The sequence below is a fragment of the Amphibalanus amphitrite genome, unplaced genomic scaffold (genome assembly GCF_019059575.1).
Source record: "Amphibalanus amphitrite isolate SeventyFive unplaced genomic scaffold, NRLGWU_Aamphi_draft 000418F_arrow, whole genome shotgun sequence".
In the NCBI taxonomy this organism is placed as follows: Eukaryota; Metazoa; Arthropoda; class Thecostraca; order Balanomorpha; family Balanidae; genus Amphibalanus; species Amphibalanus amphitrite.
The window spans coordinates 521,892-539,065 of record NW_024881912.1 but is presented as its reverse complement, the minus strand read 5'-3'; the positions used below and the strand labels follow the sequence as shown (position 1 = coordinate 539,065).

Here is a 17,174-nt window from a genome sequence, read left to right as displayed (position 1 = left end):
CGAGAGCGAGAGAGAGAGAGAGAGAGAGAGAGAGAGAGAGAGAGAGAGAGAGAGAGAGAGAGAGAGAGAGAGAGAGAGAGAGAGAGGAAGAGGAGAGTGAGCTGATAAGGCGTTGTGCCAAAAAAGACAAATCCTCAAATATGTTTTTTAACCATTTTTATTTCTAACACTGAGGCCTAGTAAGTAGTAACCATTCTCTTTTAGGCGTGCTGGCTGGCTGGTAAAGATGAGATGAGTTTTTTTTTGCGGTCTATGTGTTAAAAACAGCAGCCAACGGAAGAGTTATGGCATCGTCTGATGCATAACATTCCCGGCAAATTATTCATTTCTTTCGTTGAACTGACTGAAGTGTTTCTGTCGCTTTCCGACCAGCTTATCGATATCTTCAACATTCATAATTCCCACAGTTGTTTGCACTGTGAGGCCGAGGGAAGAAAAAATGCTCTGGAGAGAGGGAGAGAGTGGTGAGATAGTGTGAGCAGGAGAGAGCAGTGAGCAGTGAGGGGTGTGGTGTGGGGCGACAAGTGTTGTCCGGCAGTCGCGGGGCGCGGCATCCGATAAGGGAAGAGGGTCGTCTAAAGCAAACTGATTAGCGTGTGGCCTGTGCGCCGGCTGCCGCCCCGAGCCAATATTATCGGAGTAAACACGGCCGTCCGGCCGGCCGGTGCAGCCCTCCCCTCCCCCGCTCCCTTCCCCTCCCCAGACCGCTGACACACCGCGGCGCGGCCACAAGTGCTGGTGGGTCCGCCGCGGCGCCGCCGCACCGGTACAGCTCGGCCTGACTGCCGACAGGATACCGCGGCGCCGAGGTGGGGCGTCAGCGCGACAGGGAATACGGGTGGGGTGACTGGGGACGGGACGGGGAGGCGCGGATAAAGGGCTAAACAGAGCAATTAGCTATGGATACGAGGCTGTTTTTAAGCTGCAAATCTGCATCGAAAGCAAGGAATTTGATAAGTGTGTTGCTGGCTTATGAGATACTCGAGTCAGTTAAATAAGAATTTCAAGGCGAATAATTCATGCGGTATTTACCTTGTTAATAAATATATGTCAGCAGAAGTGATAGGTACTCATGCAAGATGAGCTTTCATTCACACAATAATGATGCTTGAACCTATACGACAATCTCCGCTATCCGCATGACTGCTTTCTCGACTTTCTGTGTGAACATCTAGGTTGGCGTTTATCATCTTAGACGATTGCCACTGGTTTCTTTACAGTTCTTCTTCACGTCTCCTTTAAATTCCAGTTCTTTATGTTCCTGTCCCTTTTCTCAAGAGCTACCATGTCTAAGTAAAGAAAGAAACGTTTATCCGTTTTGATGTTTCAGCTGACAGTTTTTTGCTTTTCTGTTGTATGATCTTTGTTCAGCTACTATCGAACGGTTTATCGATATCTGACTAGCTGGAACACGCATTGTATGTCAATAACGTAACAAAGATTACGCCAATATTGCCTCCTATGATATCAGTGTGTCGCAAGGGTTTTTGGGTTGCTTTCAGCGTTGCGTAGGTCACGCCTCACGTTGCCTTGTTTTTCTGTTTGGTTCCTTTCAGTTTTTGTCTAATCTCTCTGTCGGTTCCACCAACTTGTGGATGCCTGCCTGATTTATTACACAACCCTTGTTTGAAGCTTCCATTACACATTGAGCTCATCCGCTGTCGTCAGTATGCAGCGGGTGCTCCACGGACCCCTCCGTTCTTATACACATCAGCCTTCTCCGAGCTCTGTTCGACAGTTTTACCCTCGCGTTCTCGGGATCCACGTTATCCCCACGTGAGCGCCTCCATTATCAGAGCCTGACTCGTTTATGGCCACGGGCAGAATTTGTAAGCCCTTTCGCTCCCGTCTGGTTCTAGGACCCGGCTCTAATTCTGCACCCGGATGCCTTCTTCCCTTCTCTGAGGCCTCATTCTATCGCCAGCTGTCTATTCGGCGCCTCCCCTCGCTCTCTCCCTCTGTCCGCCCCTGGTGTGCGCCTCCCCCGGCCGGGCGCCTGGGCGCGCCTCTGGGCCCTATTTGAGCGCCGCCGCCGCCGGCCGCCCGGCGTCGGTGACAAACAGGGCCCAGCTGAGCGGCGCGGCGCCCCCCCCCTCCCTACCCTCCCTCCCCGGGCGGCCCTTCCCCACCCGTCAGACGCGTCGCTCGGTGGCGCGGCCGGAGCCGGGGCCGGGGCCGGGGCCGGAGCCGGGGCCGGGGCCGGAGCTGGGGCCGGCAATGAATGGTTTCCGCGCCACCCGGCGCCGGCTTCTGGTGAGCTGCATGGGAGCACGCTGCTCTCACGTATGATGAATGCCGCGAGAACACGTGCGCACTTTTTATCGGAAACAGATGACGTGCTTTTATCACTTGCCTTCCATTGTCGCCTAAGAAATTTATCAAAGTCTAGGAGTGAAAATCCAGCTCGCTAGGATTTAACATCTCCATTGTATGAATTGACGTGCTTGCACAGTCAACTTTTGAACCCGTGCCATTAAAGGGACTATCCCACCTTCTAAAATGTTGTTAAAACCAGTTAAGTTGTGCCCGACTTTATAGATTGGATGACCAGGAACACGGTTCTGGCATTTATTTTTCATTAAACATCTTAGGCTTCCCATATTCCAAACACAAACTTTCAAATATGTGACGTCACAGCCCAAAATTACCTCCTTCCCCAGGCCACATTACTGTCATAAAGCTGATTCTTTTTACTCTGTAGGCACCACAACAAAGTTCAGACCAAGTTTTAAGCGATTTTTCAACGAACAAACCCATTTAAATCAGAATGACTAAACGAGGTGACGTCACACTAACGGTCGCTCCATGTTGAAGATAGGGCCTTGTACAAGGTCCATTTTCAAATGAAGGGAACGAATTTCTTCAACACCAAGAGGCCGCGGGGGTTGCAACCTAGATAGATAGTGGTTTCTGAACCTCGCTGCAACCTTGGCTATCTCAACTCAAACCCCATGTTAACACGCGCACTGCAGCGGGTCTGAGCCGAACACGAACTGCAGGGGGGGGGGGGGGGTTGAAAACAACCCCCCCTGAGATCTCGAAAACGGCGCAACGTAGCGACAAGCGGTAAACGGCGTTGGATAGGTTGAGATGAGATCTACAAGAAATACTAAGATCATTTTTGGGTCAGGTCAAAAACGAGGTCACCAGAGGTCACCGAAGACAAAATGTTACGATTTTCACAACAGGAATTTCGCGGTAGTTTTTCTTGAATAACTTGTCTTGCACACAAGACAGAGGATCGATTCGAACGCCATCGTTCTTAGCTCGTCAAGGCGCATCGAATGATATATGATATGACCTCGAAAGGTCAAGTTGAAAAATTGACCTCAGGTCAAGGTCATGACCTGACCGAAATAGGTCATGTTGCATATCATTCGATCCGCATTGACGAGAAAAACACGATAAACGTCGAACGGAGTCTCTATCTCTATTCAATCTCAAGTTATTGAAGAAAAACCGCTGATGACCTCAGGTGACCTAAGATGACCTGGAGATCACCTTCCAAAGGTCATAAGTGATATGTTTCGGTGAAATCACCAACAGGGACCTGTAATACTATGATCCTGAGCGTATTGAAGTCATAGGATGGCATTCAGAGTAAGTTGAAATTTCTCCCATTGACTTATAATGGGCCGGTCGCAAAAATGACCTGACCTTAGGTCGCAAAAATGACCTGACCTTAGGTCATCGATATAAAAATTCCGAGATATACAAGTTGTAGCTCGTGATGACTTTACTATTTCCTGTGGGTTTCAAGATCATATCTCAACAACTGTGGGCTTGGTGGGATTGCAAACTTCGAAATTTACGTTTCGAGGTAGGGTCACTTGACCTGACCTGGTGACCTGACCATAGGTCACCTGGGGTCAAAATTTTTACTCAAGGTGTGCAAAAGTTGGGAGAACAGGTATGCAAAATTTGGCGGCGCTACGCGCCGCCGTTTTCTCACGATTTGCGAAAAACCACAGGGGGGGGGGTTGAAAACAACCCCCCCCCCCTGCAGTGCGCGTGTTAAAGGTGGGATAGTCCTTTTAAGTACAAAATCAGGATTTATTGAACCGTGCATTTTCCAAAGAAACAAATAAATAAACTCGGTAAAATGACACAAGACATTGCCTTGTAAATTCTGTCCAAACAGTTTCACTCACTAGTTTTCATAGATAAAAAAAACTATTTTCTATTTAATTCATGCAAACACTAAGGGAACTCGTAGAGCTGAAGAAATCAACTATAGGCGCATCCAACCTATTCCGGCAATGAGAAATCCCAAGTTTCGAATGGCATCACAACTTTATTGTGAATTGGATATTTAATTGAACGTTCACTGAACATTTTCTGAACACTGGCCAAGTCACTAAAGTCAAAGCAATCAAACACAAGAACACAATTATTTACATCAGCATCGATTGAATGAACTCTGACCGTCGCTCTTTGTTCGTCCCATCTTCCTCGTGCATTTTCTGACGCTTGACGTCACGTCTGAGACTGAGTGCTGCGAAGACGCGGAAGACCGTGCGGTTGGCGCAGTCCAGTCCCACAGACAATCCCGACCAGCAACTCAGACCAGTCCAGTCCAGTCCGGGTGGAAGACATTGCCGTCGATGCCGAAGGCTGTTGACAATCCTGCAGGTCGCTGCCAGTCCCATAGGCCGCCCTAGACGGCGCAGTCGCAGACGGGCAGGCCGCTGCCGGTAGCACCCTCGGTGAGCAGGCAGTGGCGGCCTTGGCTGCGGTTGAAGGCGCACTCGACGTTCAGCTGGAGCTGGAGCAGCTGCTGATCGTTTCCGGAGAAGGGCTGATGGTAGAGCGCGAGCTGGGCGGACGGGCTGCCCGGAGCTACTGTCGGGTACTCCCTCAGCGGCGGGCAGCGGGCGGCGCCCTCCGACACACACTGGCAGCGAGCAGTACCCGACAGCGTGAACCTGTCGAACTCACCGCCGGCAGAGAAGGCGCCCTCACACAGTCTGGAGGGGCTGGAGCCGGGCATGGCGGCGGCAGAGGCCAGCAGCGCGGACAGCAGCAGCGGTACCACGGACATGGTGACGCCTCCACAGTCAGCAGCACACTGCTCAGCTCTAACGAAGGACGCCGAGGCGCAGGTACCCCTCTCCGATCAATCGAAAACACCTTAATGCGTTTTCCTCAATGCTCCCGGCTAGGTTTCGGCGAAAACAGGGGACCTAGTTCTATAATTAGAGTAGCCCCCAGAATATCTGGTAACTCACCCTTTCACTCCACGCTCTTGCTCCTCTTCAGTCATTCGATTCACATATGAGCCGTGCTTTAAAATCCCTCTCCGCCGTACCCGTCGCTGACCGCATTCATCAATAAATTTCCATTGCATCAGCGCGTGTCGCCGGCGACCGCTGTCGGCGCTGCCCGGCGGACCGGGCGGTAATTTGGTTTGGCGAGCACATACCGTGTCGGCCCGACGGCGATCCATTTTATCGGGGCCATAAGTCACCGCTCGGAGAACCGGAGCTCCTCAGACACCGCCGACCGACGCTGACTTCATCTATATCCGTGACACCGGCGGTCTCCGCGCGCCTCCTGATCAGTAATTCAGTCCGAATCAGGTTTGTAGTCTGTCCGGGGCGTCGCGCTGCCATGTCTTCCAGCGGCGGCGGTGGGGAGACATTGGTTCAGTGCGGCGACGAGCCGCCACCGCTCGCTGCAGAGCTGATTACATACGACCCGGCAGCAGCCGTGCACGGATGTCAGAGTGAGTCAGAGGAGCGCGCGCGCTCGGCAGAGGGGGAGGGGTGGCCTCCGTCCGATCGGTGGCTGCTGATGGAGTGCCTCCACGACGTCCGACTGTGTCCGCGGTAGAGTGGATGGTGACAAAATGACGTCACGGCGATTATCAGGGACGTAATGGCTGCGAGGGTTGGGGGTGGCGGTGATTGCCGAGCGACTGCTTTCCTGAGTCAGAATTATAACCAATCAATAATCTAATTCATGTCAATCGATATCATGAATAGCAGCAGTGGCGATGGAGACAGTACCAGTTGATGGACAGCTCACGTGAGTCAGTGACTCATCTCACACCTGACTCGGGTACTGAACCTTCCGGTGTGAGAGAGACCAGGCTCGAGACGCTTCGTGCTCGATTACTCAAAGATTCTTGACCGGGTCTATAGCAGCCGAAGGCAGCTGAGCACGATGATTGGGAAGGCGAAGGGTCAGGTCCGATACAGTAGATCGCCAAATTGGGACCTTGAAATACATATAGATCATGAGTCGGGATTTCCCGATCACGCGGCAGAGACTGATGTCAACACATTTGGAAGTCCCATTCGGTCGAGGCTCGGATTCTCCCGAATCTTCTTTTGTCCCTGGATTAAAGCTTAAGTTAATTCATTAAAGCTCAGTAATTACTTAATTTATTATATAATCTCAGTAGCAGCAGTCAGCAACAGCCGCAACAACGGCAATCAGTAACATCAGTAAGGCTGCATGAGATATAATATAGCAACAGCCTAAAGGAGCAACCAGTGCATTAGGATTTCATATTTCAGATAACGATAAGTGTGTTAGTGCAAACAATGATTGTTCCGGTTAGCCAGGGGGCACCAGCATAGGCAACTCCAAGCTCATTGCTCCAAAAACAAAACTGGTGACATGATAGGTTTGTGCAATGCCTTATCACTGCGACGTCATCTGAATTTATCATTCACGGATAATGCCAACGGAATGGCACATTGAGCCACAAACACTTGACTATCTATAGCGTATCTCAAGTGATTGCTAGCATCAATGTTCCCAACTCGTCACCGCATTTCCTGTGCAGCTCTTATTATTTTTATTATTAAGTATGTAGGTGATATAGCTTGCTTAATGCTTATCGTCGGCGTCCAAAGCATGTTGATTATTATGCTGTATATAGATAGCCGTGGCACAGCTGAGCAAGATGAAAAAGGCGTAATGAACCATACATCCATCGTTATTGATTGCGATATATTTTCATATTTATTGCTCGTGTTGATTGAGCGTCATGAAAAATGACATGTCATCCGTGGTGCACGGGACGGTACATCCATGAGTCGGTATGAGATCCGCCTATTTTCCATGCTACCTAGCCACAGGCCAGCTGTGGGACCGCCCCTCGGTCCCGGCCAGCGACGCCACAGGTCTGTGGGGACAGGTAACCGTCTCTGTCCGCCCGCCCGCCCGTCTGCCGCTCCCATTGCTGAGCGCGGCGGCACCTTCCTGTCGCGTGCTGATCAAGCGCTGACGACTCGGCGCCGTCGGCGGCAACCGCCGGACGGGCAGCGACGGCGACGCCTTGCAGCTAACGGCCAGCACCGCGGCCGCCGCCACCCCTGCGATTTGTTTGTGTAGCATCGCTAATATATCACAATTTACAGCGGCGGCCGCCACCGGCCGCGCGCCGCTCCGGCGAGGCTAGCAGCGCGCAGCGCCGGCGACACGTTCGGCCAATCAGCGCGCCCGAATCGAGAACTCGGCGTGCTGATTGGTCGAGGCGCGCGTATCTCGGCGGCGACGGCTAGCCTCGAGCCGGCCGGCGGAAAACGTGGGATTCTTTGTTCGGTGCCTGCCGGCGCGGCGGTGCGGGCGCTGGCTGCGGCGGGCTGCCAGCCGCCAGTACCGCGTGGACTGCGGGTCCGTGCGTTGCCTGTGCGTGGGTGTGCGCGATTCTAGCGAAAGGAGATCGGATACAAGCTGGAGGGCGCCGCTCTCGTGGAGGCCAGGTGAGGAGCTGTTGATAGTGGCTCTGTCAGACTGCCCACTGTGTGTTCTGTTCGGTGTTTGGTGAGATATTACGATTATTGAAGCTTGACTAATTTATGTGAGACGCTGCCGTAATTAGTGTCGTCTGCGTGAGTCTGAATGGACGATGACGGGTGGGGAAGCTGGAGTGTTTGCAGGAGGCGTCCCTTTTTCACGAACGGGTGACATTTGTGACATTCTATCTGAGCCGGCACTGGGAGCTCAAAATGGCGACTGTGCCTGTCACACGCCTCTAATTCGCAACCCCGCTGCACTAACCACATGAAATTGTAGCCCTGTTTCACGCTGCGGCTGTGCAAAGACAGGTTTCAGTTGCCTGACTACCCAGTCTACCATCGCGTTACGGGCCAGGTTTTCCCTCTGTCGGGGCGGCGGAGGTCACTGCTGTTGCGCGGGGTCCGCCCGGGTCAGGCACGCTGCCCTCCCCTCCCCTCCCCTCCCCCCGCGGGTGCCGGTGTTTTTCACGCGGCGCTGCGGCCGGCCGGCAGCGCCGCGCGCTCAGCTGACTCGCCGGCAGGGTCGCCTGTGCGCCGCTCGCCGCACGCCGCGCCTCATCCATATGCAGTTCATACAGCGGGCCCACGCCGACCGACCACGAAAGGCTCGTGAAAGCGAAATTGGGCCGTCGATCGGTTGGCTCGCATGCGGCGCCGTCGGCGTTGGCTGGCTCCACCCGGTCCGACAAGCCGGGCGGATCGGCCGCTGCATGCACGGCTCCTATCGTTCCAGCGCTAATTGGATGCGTCACGAACTCAGTGTCGTGCAACTCATCAAATTTTCTTCTATCGGTTTTGCACGGCCCCAATGAAGCATCAATGCTGGTCCGCTCGCAGCAGGAACAGCCCTGTCGGTTACGGCGGGCTTTCGCAATGCTTTCTGAGGCCAACCCGACGAATGCAAAGCAGCGGCGATTTGGGTCTATCGATTTCGACAGCGCCCTGCAAAAGCTACTGCGCGGCTCATTTATTATTTTTACAACGAATGTCAATCATATCCTGCCAGGAATCCATAAAAAAGAGTAGGGATATGTTTCTGGTTGTAACCTTTTTTATGAGACACTAATTCGCTCGGACTTCAGCACTTGTAAACAGGCTCAATTTCTTGTCAACTCCAATGTCACCCTGAAGAAAACAACCTCCTCAGAATGTGTTTCACGTCCCGTTCCCTTTGCGCTGCTCTACTCCTCGCCGCGCTGTATTCCGCTGGGTTTTTGCGGTCCAGTTGCGCAGCTGTCATTTCTCGGTTTTCGCCGCTGCTCGCGCTGCTCAGGGCACGAGGGCACGTGACCCGCCGGCGTCCGCCGTTACCCTGGCAACGGACTCGGCAGGTGGGGGAGCGGGGGGGGGGGAGAGTGAGACCGGATCGCCGGCGTTCGTCTACTCCGTTCTCAGAGCGCTCGTGTCGCAATGCTACCCGAACTGCCGCTGTGTAATAGAATTGTCTGCCGGCCGCGGGCCGGTCCGGTGTCGTCTCCGGTACCGGTAATCTGATACCTGCATCGGCCGCAGCCGACAGCGGTGTCACGCTGCTCATCCCGATACAGTGTGGCTCAGTTGTTCCATACGATCAACACATGGTCCAAACAGTGCCGCTGATTCAGCCGTTGGTGTGTATTTCGAGCTAAAAGAATGCTGCTTACTTCCACCAACTGTTGAGAGTCACCACCTCGGCTCCGGCTGTGCTGCCCGGACGCCAAGTGGGATAATCCCCTCCTCACCCTCCCCCCCCCCTCCCCGCCGGTGCCGACGGCGGCTGTTTACCCAAGTGGGGCCGGCAGCCGGCGGCGGTAGGACCGCGTGACCGGCCCCGCCAGATACGCCCGATAAGGGAGGGCCGCCGAGACGCCCCTCCATTGGCTGCCGCGCCGCGCCGCCCGCGGCCCAGCTGGGCAGACACCTATTCACCGCGGAATTTGTCAGTGAGAGGCGCACGTGATAATCAACTGTGCGATAATGATGTCAAGATGACAACGGTATTCAGCAATACCTACTTGATATGATCATTTCATAAACGCTTATTCCAGAAATTAACTAATTGCCTTGCATGGGTTGTCTCCAGTTAAATTACCAGTTCCCCATCCAACAGCTGCCGGCTGCGCCCAGGCTCTCGACGCTGAAGTGTCGCTTCACTAGGCACACCCACAGTCTCCAATTTCCATTCCCCTATCTTATTTATTCTCTCCCTTTACAGCCTGCTGCTCGTCGCCAAATCAGTCGCTCCCTTTCAATCATCTCCGCCTCACGAGGCTTAGCGCGCGCAGTCGGTCGCCGGGACGGCCCGTTCCGCAGGAGCTCACGCTGTTTTCGGGACCCTAATCCTCTATCCATCACTGAGCATCAGCTTGATTTCGTCGCGGCACGGAACGGTCCGGAATTTCTCCCGTGTCCGATTAGTGAGTCGGGCGGCGCTCGGGTGTCCGTTTATCGAGTGAGTGCCGCGGCGGCCGGCGGCGGCGGCGGCTCGGCGGCGGCTCGGCGGCGGCGGCGCGTCCTTGGTGGGCCGGCGAGGGCGGCGGTGGCGGCCGGCGTCACCCCGTGTGAAATACGGCCTAATTGGCCCAGTGGGAGGGACGCGAGCACGGCCGATGGCAACGCTAATGGGCGATCGGCAGCGACACGGGCGCGAGGGAGCGGCGGCGGCACCAGGCACAGGTGACCGTCCGTGGCGGCAGCGGACACAGGTGACCGTCTGCGGTGGCACCGGACACAGGTGACCGCGGCGGCGGCAGCGGACTGTGACCGCGGTCACAACCCAGTGGATCACCGCTCGCGCACACTGGCTAAATGGCGAGGGAATGGCGACAGAGCGGAGACAGACTCATCTCTGAAACGCCGGCTTATCGGCCATTGATGAAGCACTTTCTAATGAGCTTCTTTAATTAAGAGTCGGCCAGTTAACCATGGGATTAGAGAAATGTCCCGGCAAATAATTCATTCATTGATTCATTTTAAACTCAAGTCGATCTCGCGCTTACAACGACGTACCCTTGACAGTGGCATAATTTGTTTCATCATGATTAAATTTATTTAGCCATTTAAAAGCCTGCGCGGTAATAGCGAGTTGTCGGTAAAATCACTTGTTTATCATTCAACCCGCCACGAGCGATTAATGAGGTGTGTTTTAATCATCTCACTGCTACGGAACCTGTTATGGATGTTGCACAATCCCATTGCGGCCACCTGCAGCGGGCGGCCTTATTGAAACAGCTGGCCGTTATTATACCGGCGATAACTGATGCCGGCAGTTATTCTGTGGCCAAAGGAGACACAATGATAGGTTTACATGGCCGCCAATTCCGCCCCGCCGAAACAAATGGCCGTCTTGCATTTTCCGAGACAAATTGATGAATCTGGAATGAATCACAAAGGCAAGGAGGATGTGAGCTGAAGTAAGGAGGCATTCAATGGTCTGAATTTTGAATAACCCCGAACCGATGCTTCCCTAATTTACCTGCCCTGTTAGACTCTTGTTAGACAAGAAATCATTAAAGGATGGCTTTCGCCTTGTGTTGTGCACCTATTGTTTTACATATTCTGTGGACTCTGCAACAGTGAGAGGAATCAGATTAGCTCAGACACATGCACAGACTCACAAACAAGCACACTCACAAACAAACAGGTAGGTACCGTTGAACGGCCGGCGGGCACACGGGTGTAACACCTCGTGGCCTTGCATTGCTCGCCGTGCAGCTCCAAACCGGTCGTGCGGCACAGGCTGGGATACATACACGACGGTGTCGAGCAGCGCTCGTTGGAAGTTCAGTGTTAGCTCAGGATTGGATCGATTTAGGAATGAACACTGGGCGGAGACACAGACGGAGACAGACAACAGAGACGGAGATTTCAGCGGAAAGTGAGCTTAGCGGAAAAAATGCCAAATTTGGTACGTGGTGTCTCAACCTGCTCCTATCGCCAGCTCCAAAGCCGGTTCGGCCTGATTCTTCTGAATTCGGCAGCTCGATATATGATTTCTAGCTGAGCAGATGAAGGCTGATCTCGCCGGAGAAATGAGATACGATTTCATTACGGTGGTCGGAGCTGAATCGAGATCAAGTTACGTAGGAGAGCGCGATAAAAAGAGGCGGATGGTGCGATTTTCCTGTAGATCTTACATAACTCGCGGGGTCCGGCCCGTATGATATTCATATAGCGCCTGATTAATGCAACATCATGTCTAAGTTAGCATCATTTGAGCAAACTTATTCAAAGTTCCTCCATTGATGGATCGGTGAGAAAAGTAACACTTCGTTGCACTAAAATGCGCCGCCTTATAGGCTAATTAGGGACCACCTTCTCATTAATGTCAATAATTTGTTAACTGCCTCGGCACTATAGTGTGACTCGTGAGGTATGTGGGTATGAACTGAAGTGATGATATGATATCATGCATTCTTCACCGACCAACGTGGCTTCAGGACATAAAACGCCCGCTGATTCACAGCGATTGCCGCTCACGGACATTTTACATGCACTAACTTCAGAATAACGGCATCCGTAATTTAGCTGCGAGCATCAGCGGCTGTTTGACCAGATTAGCATAAAACGACGGCCTAACCTAACCGCATCCAGGTTACAAGCTAGACCGCAGACGTCTTATCGCAGACCTGCACCCAAGCGATCGCTGTGAATGCCTGTTGACCAGGTGACCAAATGACGCGCTTGCGGCTTTCATGGCGCACTGTGCGGTGCAGCGGCGCGGTGGCGATTGTGGCGCACTGTGAGGCGATTGTGACGCAGGTGGCGTGCGTCACGCGCCGCAAGGAAGAAGCTGTGAAGCGGAGCGGCCGACATAGAACGGGCCCGTTTTTATCCGGCCGGCCTCGGTCGACTCGGTGTGGCGGTGGCGGTGGCCGCGATGGAGCGGTGGCGGTGGCGGTGGCCGCGATGGAGCGGTGGCGGTGGAGCGGTGGCGACGGTGGTGCAGTCGCGTTGACGGTGGCAGCGGCGGTGCAAAGTTGGCCGATCATGATATCATCCCTGACACTGTCATGCACAAAGCACTTCCTTCACAATGAACAATGTCTGTTTGGGGGATTGTAGATTTTTCTTGGCTGTACGACAGCGACTTAATCCTGCCATCCATGGCCAAATGACGACTTGAAGTTGTGGGAAGATTGCAGCGATACTGAGAAGCTTATTTGCGACCGCAGTCACAAATAGCGTCTAACTGCCTCACCACTTAGTAAACATTATTTCTACACAGCACACATCACATATTAGCATAATCTTCAATAGTTTGATAGAAGCACGGCTAGTCCAAACTGCTCGTTCAAGAGCCATTTAACAATCGTAGTGAAAACCGGATATTGTAATCCGCACGTTTAGTTGCTTGCAGATCCGTGCACATTTTTCTCCGTCGACCGCTGTTCGGGCCGCTGTGACACAGGGACTGTGCAGGCTTTCCCCGTGCTCCGGGTGTGTTGTGTGACTATCGGCACTGCTGTGTCGTCAGCGTGTGTGTTATCCAGGCGGTCCGAAGGCCGTGACTGATGGCGTGTAACCCGTCACGCCGCGTGCGGTGGGAGTGGGTGAGCCGCTGCACTGTTGACACGATGAGCTGGTGGGTGACGGGCGGGCCGATCTCGGGCGGCGCGATGGGTGTTTGTTGTGCGGTGACGCAGAACCGCCGATTGTTCCCGACTCCCGTTGCCTCAACTAGAGCGTCTGTGGTACTAAACTACCACTGACTCCGTGGGTTGATCCTCTGACTGACATCCTGTCCCTTGTGTTGCAGCGTGGAGCTGACGATCTACGATGAAGGAGGGGGCGCCGGCCGAGCCTAGGTCCGTCCAGAGGTCCTCCGAGACGGGCTCCGGCGCCGCGCCCGCCGCCAGCCTCGCCAAACAGCAGTCACAGCAGCAGCAGCAGCAGCAGCAGCAGCAGCAGCAGCAGCCGGCCACCAACTTCGAGTACGACGACGGAGAGTGGGACGTCGGCATCGGCGACCTCATCATCGACCTCGACGCCGACATTGAGAAGAATAACGACGCGGCGCGCTCGTCTACCTCGTCGGCCGACCCGAGGATGGGCGTCCGTCAGCAGCACAGCAGCTCCATGGAGAAGGGACTCAAGATGAAGATCAAACGCACCTCCAAGCCGGGACGCTCCTCGGAGGCCAAACACGAGATAGTGCAGGTGGATAATAAGGCGGGCGCTGCCGCCGCCGCCGCTGCTGCTGCCGCGGGGGCGGGAGCGGCGGCGGCGGCGGCGGGCGCGGCGGCTCCCTCGGGGGTCGCCGCCGGTGACGCCGCCGATTCCCAGTCGGCCAAGGCAGCGGCCAAGGTGGCCGGGAAGCGTGCTGTGCACAAGAAGGAACGCCGGGACAAGGAGCCGACCGGCGCGGTCAAGACGGAACGCCGCGAGAACGGCGTCGGCGCCGGTGACGAGGACGGCGCGGCGGCCGGCGGACCCGACTCGCCGGGCGCGGCGCCGTCACCGCCGGCCAAACGCCCCAAGACGGATGCTCCCACTCAGGTATGTGAACTGCGCGCGCAGCCGGCCGCGCGGCCCCGCTTTTTGTGTGCCCACTGTGCTTTGTATGCAGGCGTGAGCTGAGCCGGTTCGGTGGGTCTGAGCGCGACTCACCGACTCACTGAGCCGACTGAGCCGCGCTCAGTACCACATCAGCAGACGCCCGCCGGCGCGCGGCGCCGACAGCTGGGCTCTAACTTTGTTCTGATTGTTCTGTTAGTGGTGTCGTTATTGGCGAAGGCCGTGCTGTTTCCGGTGCCTGGTTTGCCCGTAATAATAGAGCGGTCAGGTTTGTTCCATTTGCTCGCATGCCGGCCGACCGGTTCGAGTCAGCGGTCGCCATGCCAACCGACACCCGAGATCTGATAGGGCTGTCGACGTCTATTTGTGGAGCGCGCCCGCCCCGCGGGGAAGCACTGCCTTTGACAGCGGGCCCGCACTTTGATCGGTGGTGAGGCGCTGCAAATAGATATACTGGACGGCGCCACATTGATTCCACTCAGGCCACTATTTGTCACGACACGACATGTTTGCTGCACGTCGTGTGCTGGATGGTACACTTCCGATCGTTTTTCAACTCTGCACTGGGTTGGACTGTTGGTCTGTTTCAATATGTTGCCATTTCCTCTTTCCGTGTTGTGTAAGAACTCGAAATGAGTTGTCTTTAGCCGAGCCGAAGCCAAGCTATGCTCATTCGCCGGGAAACGCCGCAGAATATTACCCGGCGTCGGTAACGTCGGTGTCGACAGCGCGGCGAATAGGACGCATCGGCCCCGTCGACCGAGCGGAGAGCGCCATTTGTTAGCCTTGACCTCGGCAGAGGAGGGGTTGGAGAGGGCAGGATGTCTGGTAACCACTCTGAGCCGTTCCCGACGCGGCTGGTTTTCCAGCGTGACGGACGGCTCAGCGTCCGTCGGGCCGGGTGTCTGTTGTAATGGCCGCGACTTGGCCGGCAGTGGCGCCCAGTTCCGGCGCCGCTGTTGATTCTGGGACGGAATTCGGTCGGTGGATGTCAGGGGTGGCGCGCGGCTGGTATTCCTCCGTCAGGCGGATGGCCAGCTATTTGTGAAGATGGTCATCAGTTAGAGCGGCGTCGGCTGCTAAAAACAAACACACTCGTCCGGCGGCTGGCAGAGAGCCGCCCGTGTCTGCTGACGGTCGGTCTGGCGGGCCGGGTCGAGTCGGGTCGGCGCGCCATCACGGGTCGTTTGTTGTACCGGTCCGTGCCCCGCCCTGAGTGTCTTGGTGACGGGCCCTGGCCGCCGGCCGCCCGCTGGGAGGGTAGCTGGCACCGGCCGAGTTGTGTAATGCCTGTTTACGGCCTGGTTTACAAACCCGCTGACGGCGGGCGCGGGCGGGGGCGGGGGCGGCGTGTCGGACAGCTGGCGACCGCCGCCCACCCGCGCCGCCCGCGACTTCTGGCGACCTGCCAGTGACCCCTGCTGACCCCGAGTGACCCGGCGCCGTGAAGAGATAGGTATGGTTTTTTTTTTTTTTGTTGGGTTAGGCCCTTTCGGTCGACAAGACCATTGCAGAGCCGGAAGGACGATAGGAATTGGGGGAGACATTGGTCTGGGCAGGCACCCTAGTGAGTCGCCGGGGCTGAGCCCGTCCAGAGAACAGGCCACCCAGCCCCAAGGCACTCACTGCACCCGGCTACGGGGTGCGCTCCCTCAGGAGCAGCGGTGCCGCTCCAAGGGAGCAGCCCGCATGAGATAAAGTTGCCTGTCCAGCCCGGAGGGGGGTTGCGGCGTGGAGGAGAAGGATTTCAGTATCCTGAGGATAGAAGCACGGATAGGTGATAGGTATGGAGCGCAGTCACTCGGTCAATAGTGGAACTTCGGACCGTTTGCCGAGAATTAGTTCACCAGGTGACGGGCCTCACCGGTGACCGGCTGCCTTATTTGAATGTATTAGCAAAAATACAGCTTTCGCAAAAAAGGCTACCTTTATTATTGTCAAGTTGCCACCTTCCTTGCCTAATTTACCGGGAGTTAAATCTCTTCGCAGTAAATAAGAACCTACTGTTTTGGCATAACTGAGATTGTAAAACGTCGAACGTCCTAACGCCTTACCTACTCATTATTTATTTCGCATTATGTTGTGCATTCCTTGTCGGATTAAATTGGAAAACGGTGCTGTTTTATCAGTTTCACTCCACAATGTTGTCAGATACGCCTTCCGTGATAGTAAAGCACAGGTTGTCGCTTTCGTTGTGTAATTAGTACAACAGATGGATGAACACGATGGTATCGGTTTCAGACAAGTGAAAAAATCCACCGCTGTTGTCATGTGGGAATTAACTGGTCTTCGGACGGCCACTCGTGGGCCGCCTTACCTGACACCTGTCACTTTGTGACGTCATCGGATCGCTATCAGCTGACGGCGGCAGCTGGCCGCGTGTCGGCTGTGTCAGCTGTGTCAGCTGACACGGGGCCGAACGGGCCGGCACCGCCCACCAGCGGGCATTGGCCGCTACCGCGATCCAATCAGCATTGTGTTGAGAAAAGGCAATAATTTGGAGAAATTAAATGTGCCGATACGCTCAGCTCAACAGCTCAAGATGTAAATTTTGAACGTAGGAAATGTAAATATCCGTAAATGTATCACTGTCATGACAAAGTCAGCACTTCTTGTTAGTTTTCTGATCGTTTATTACAGTTACCTCGAGTGGCACACTGGCCTTCATTACCCACATCCTCAGAGCATTTTCCTTGCTGCATCATTTATGGAATTGCATACTCGAGATTACATAATGGGTCATAAATAATGGAGGCACATGCCCGCTTTGTTCAGCGGGTTTAACTGGGGTCACTGGGTCCGCTCCGCTGGCCCACTGGCTGGCCGCTGTCTGTTGAAGCAGCCCACTGTTGGAAATGTGAAACTGCTCCTGAATTATCTCCAGCTACCACTTGAAAGCACTCATGACAAATAACCACGATCAGATGT

The 17,174-nt window shown here is 54.7% G+C and overlaps 1 protein-coding gene across 1 annotated transcript in view; it reads left to right on the top strand.

Annotated features, from left to right (window-relative positions):
• The first annotated feature begins 7,573 nt into the window (after window positions 1-7,573).
• The window catches only part of LOC122390996 (basic proline-rich protein-like), a 28,655-nt gene continuing 19,054 nt past the window's right edge, over window positions 7,574-17,174 (top strand). Inside the window, exons 1-2 of the mRNA XM_043384507.1 lie at window positions 7,574-7,715; window positions 13,489-14,228. Coding sequence (XP_043240442.1) covers window positions 13,509-14,228 — 720 coding nt within the window. The 5' untranslated portion in view covers window positions 7,574-7,715; window positions 13,489-13,508. The remainder of the gene's footprint in view (window positions 7,716-13,488; window positions 14,229-17,174) is intronic.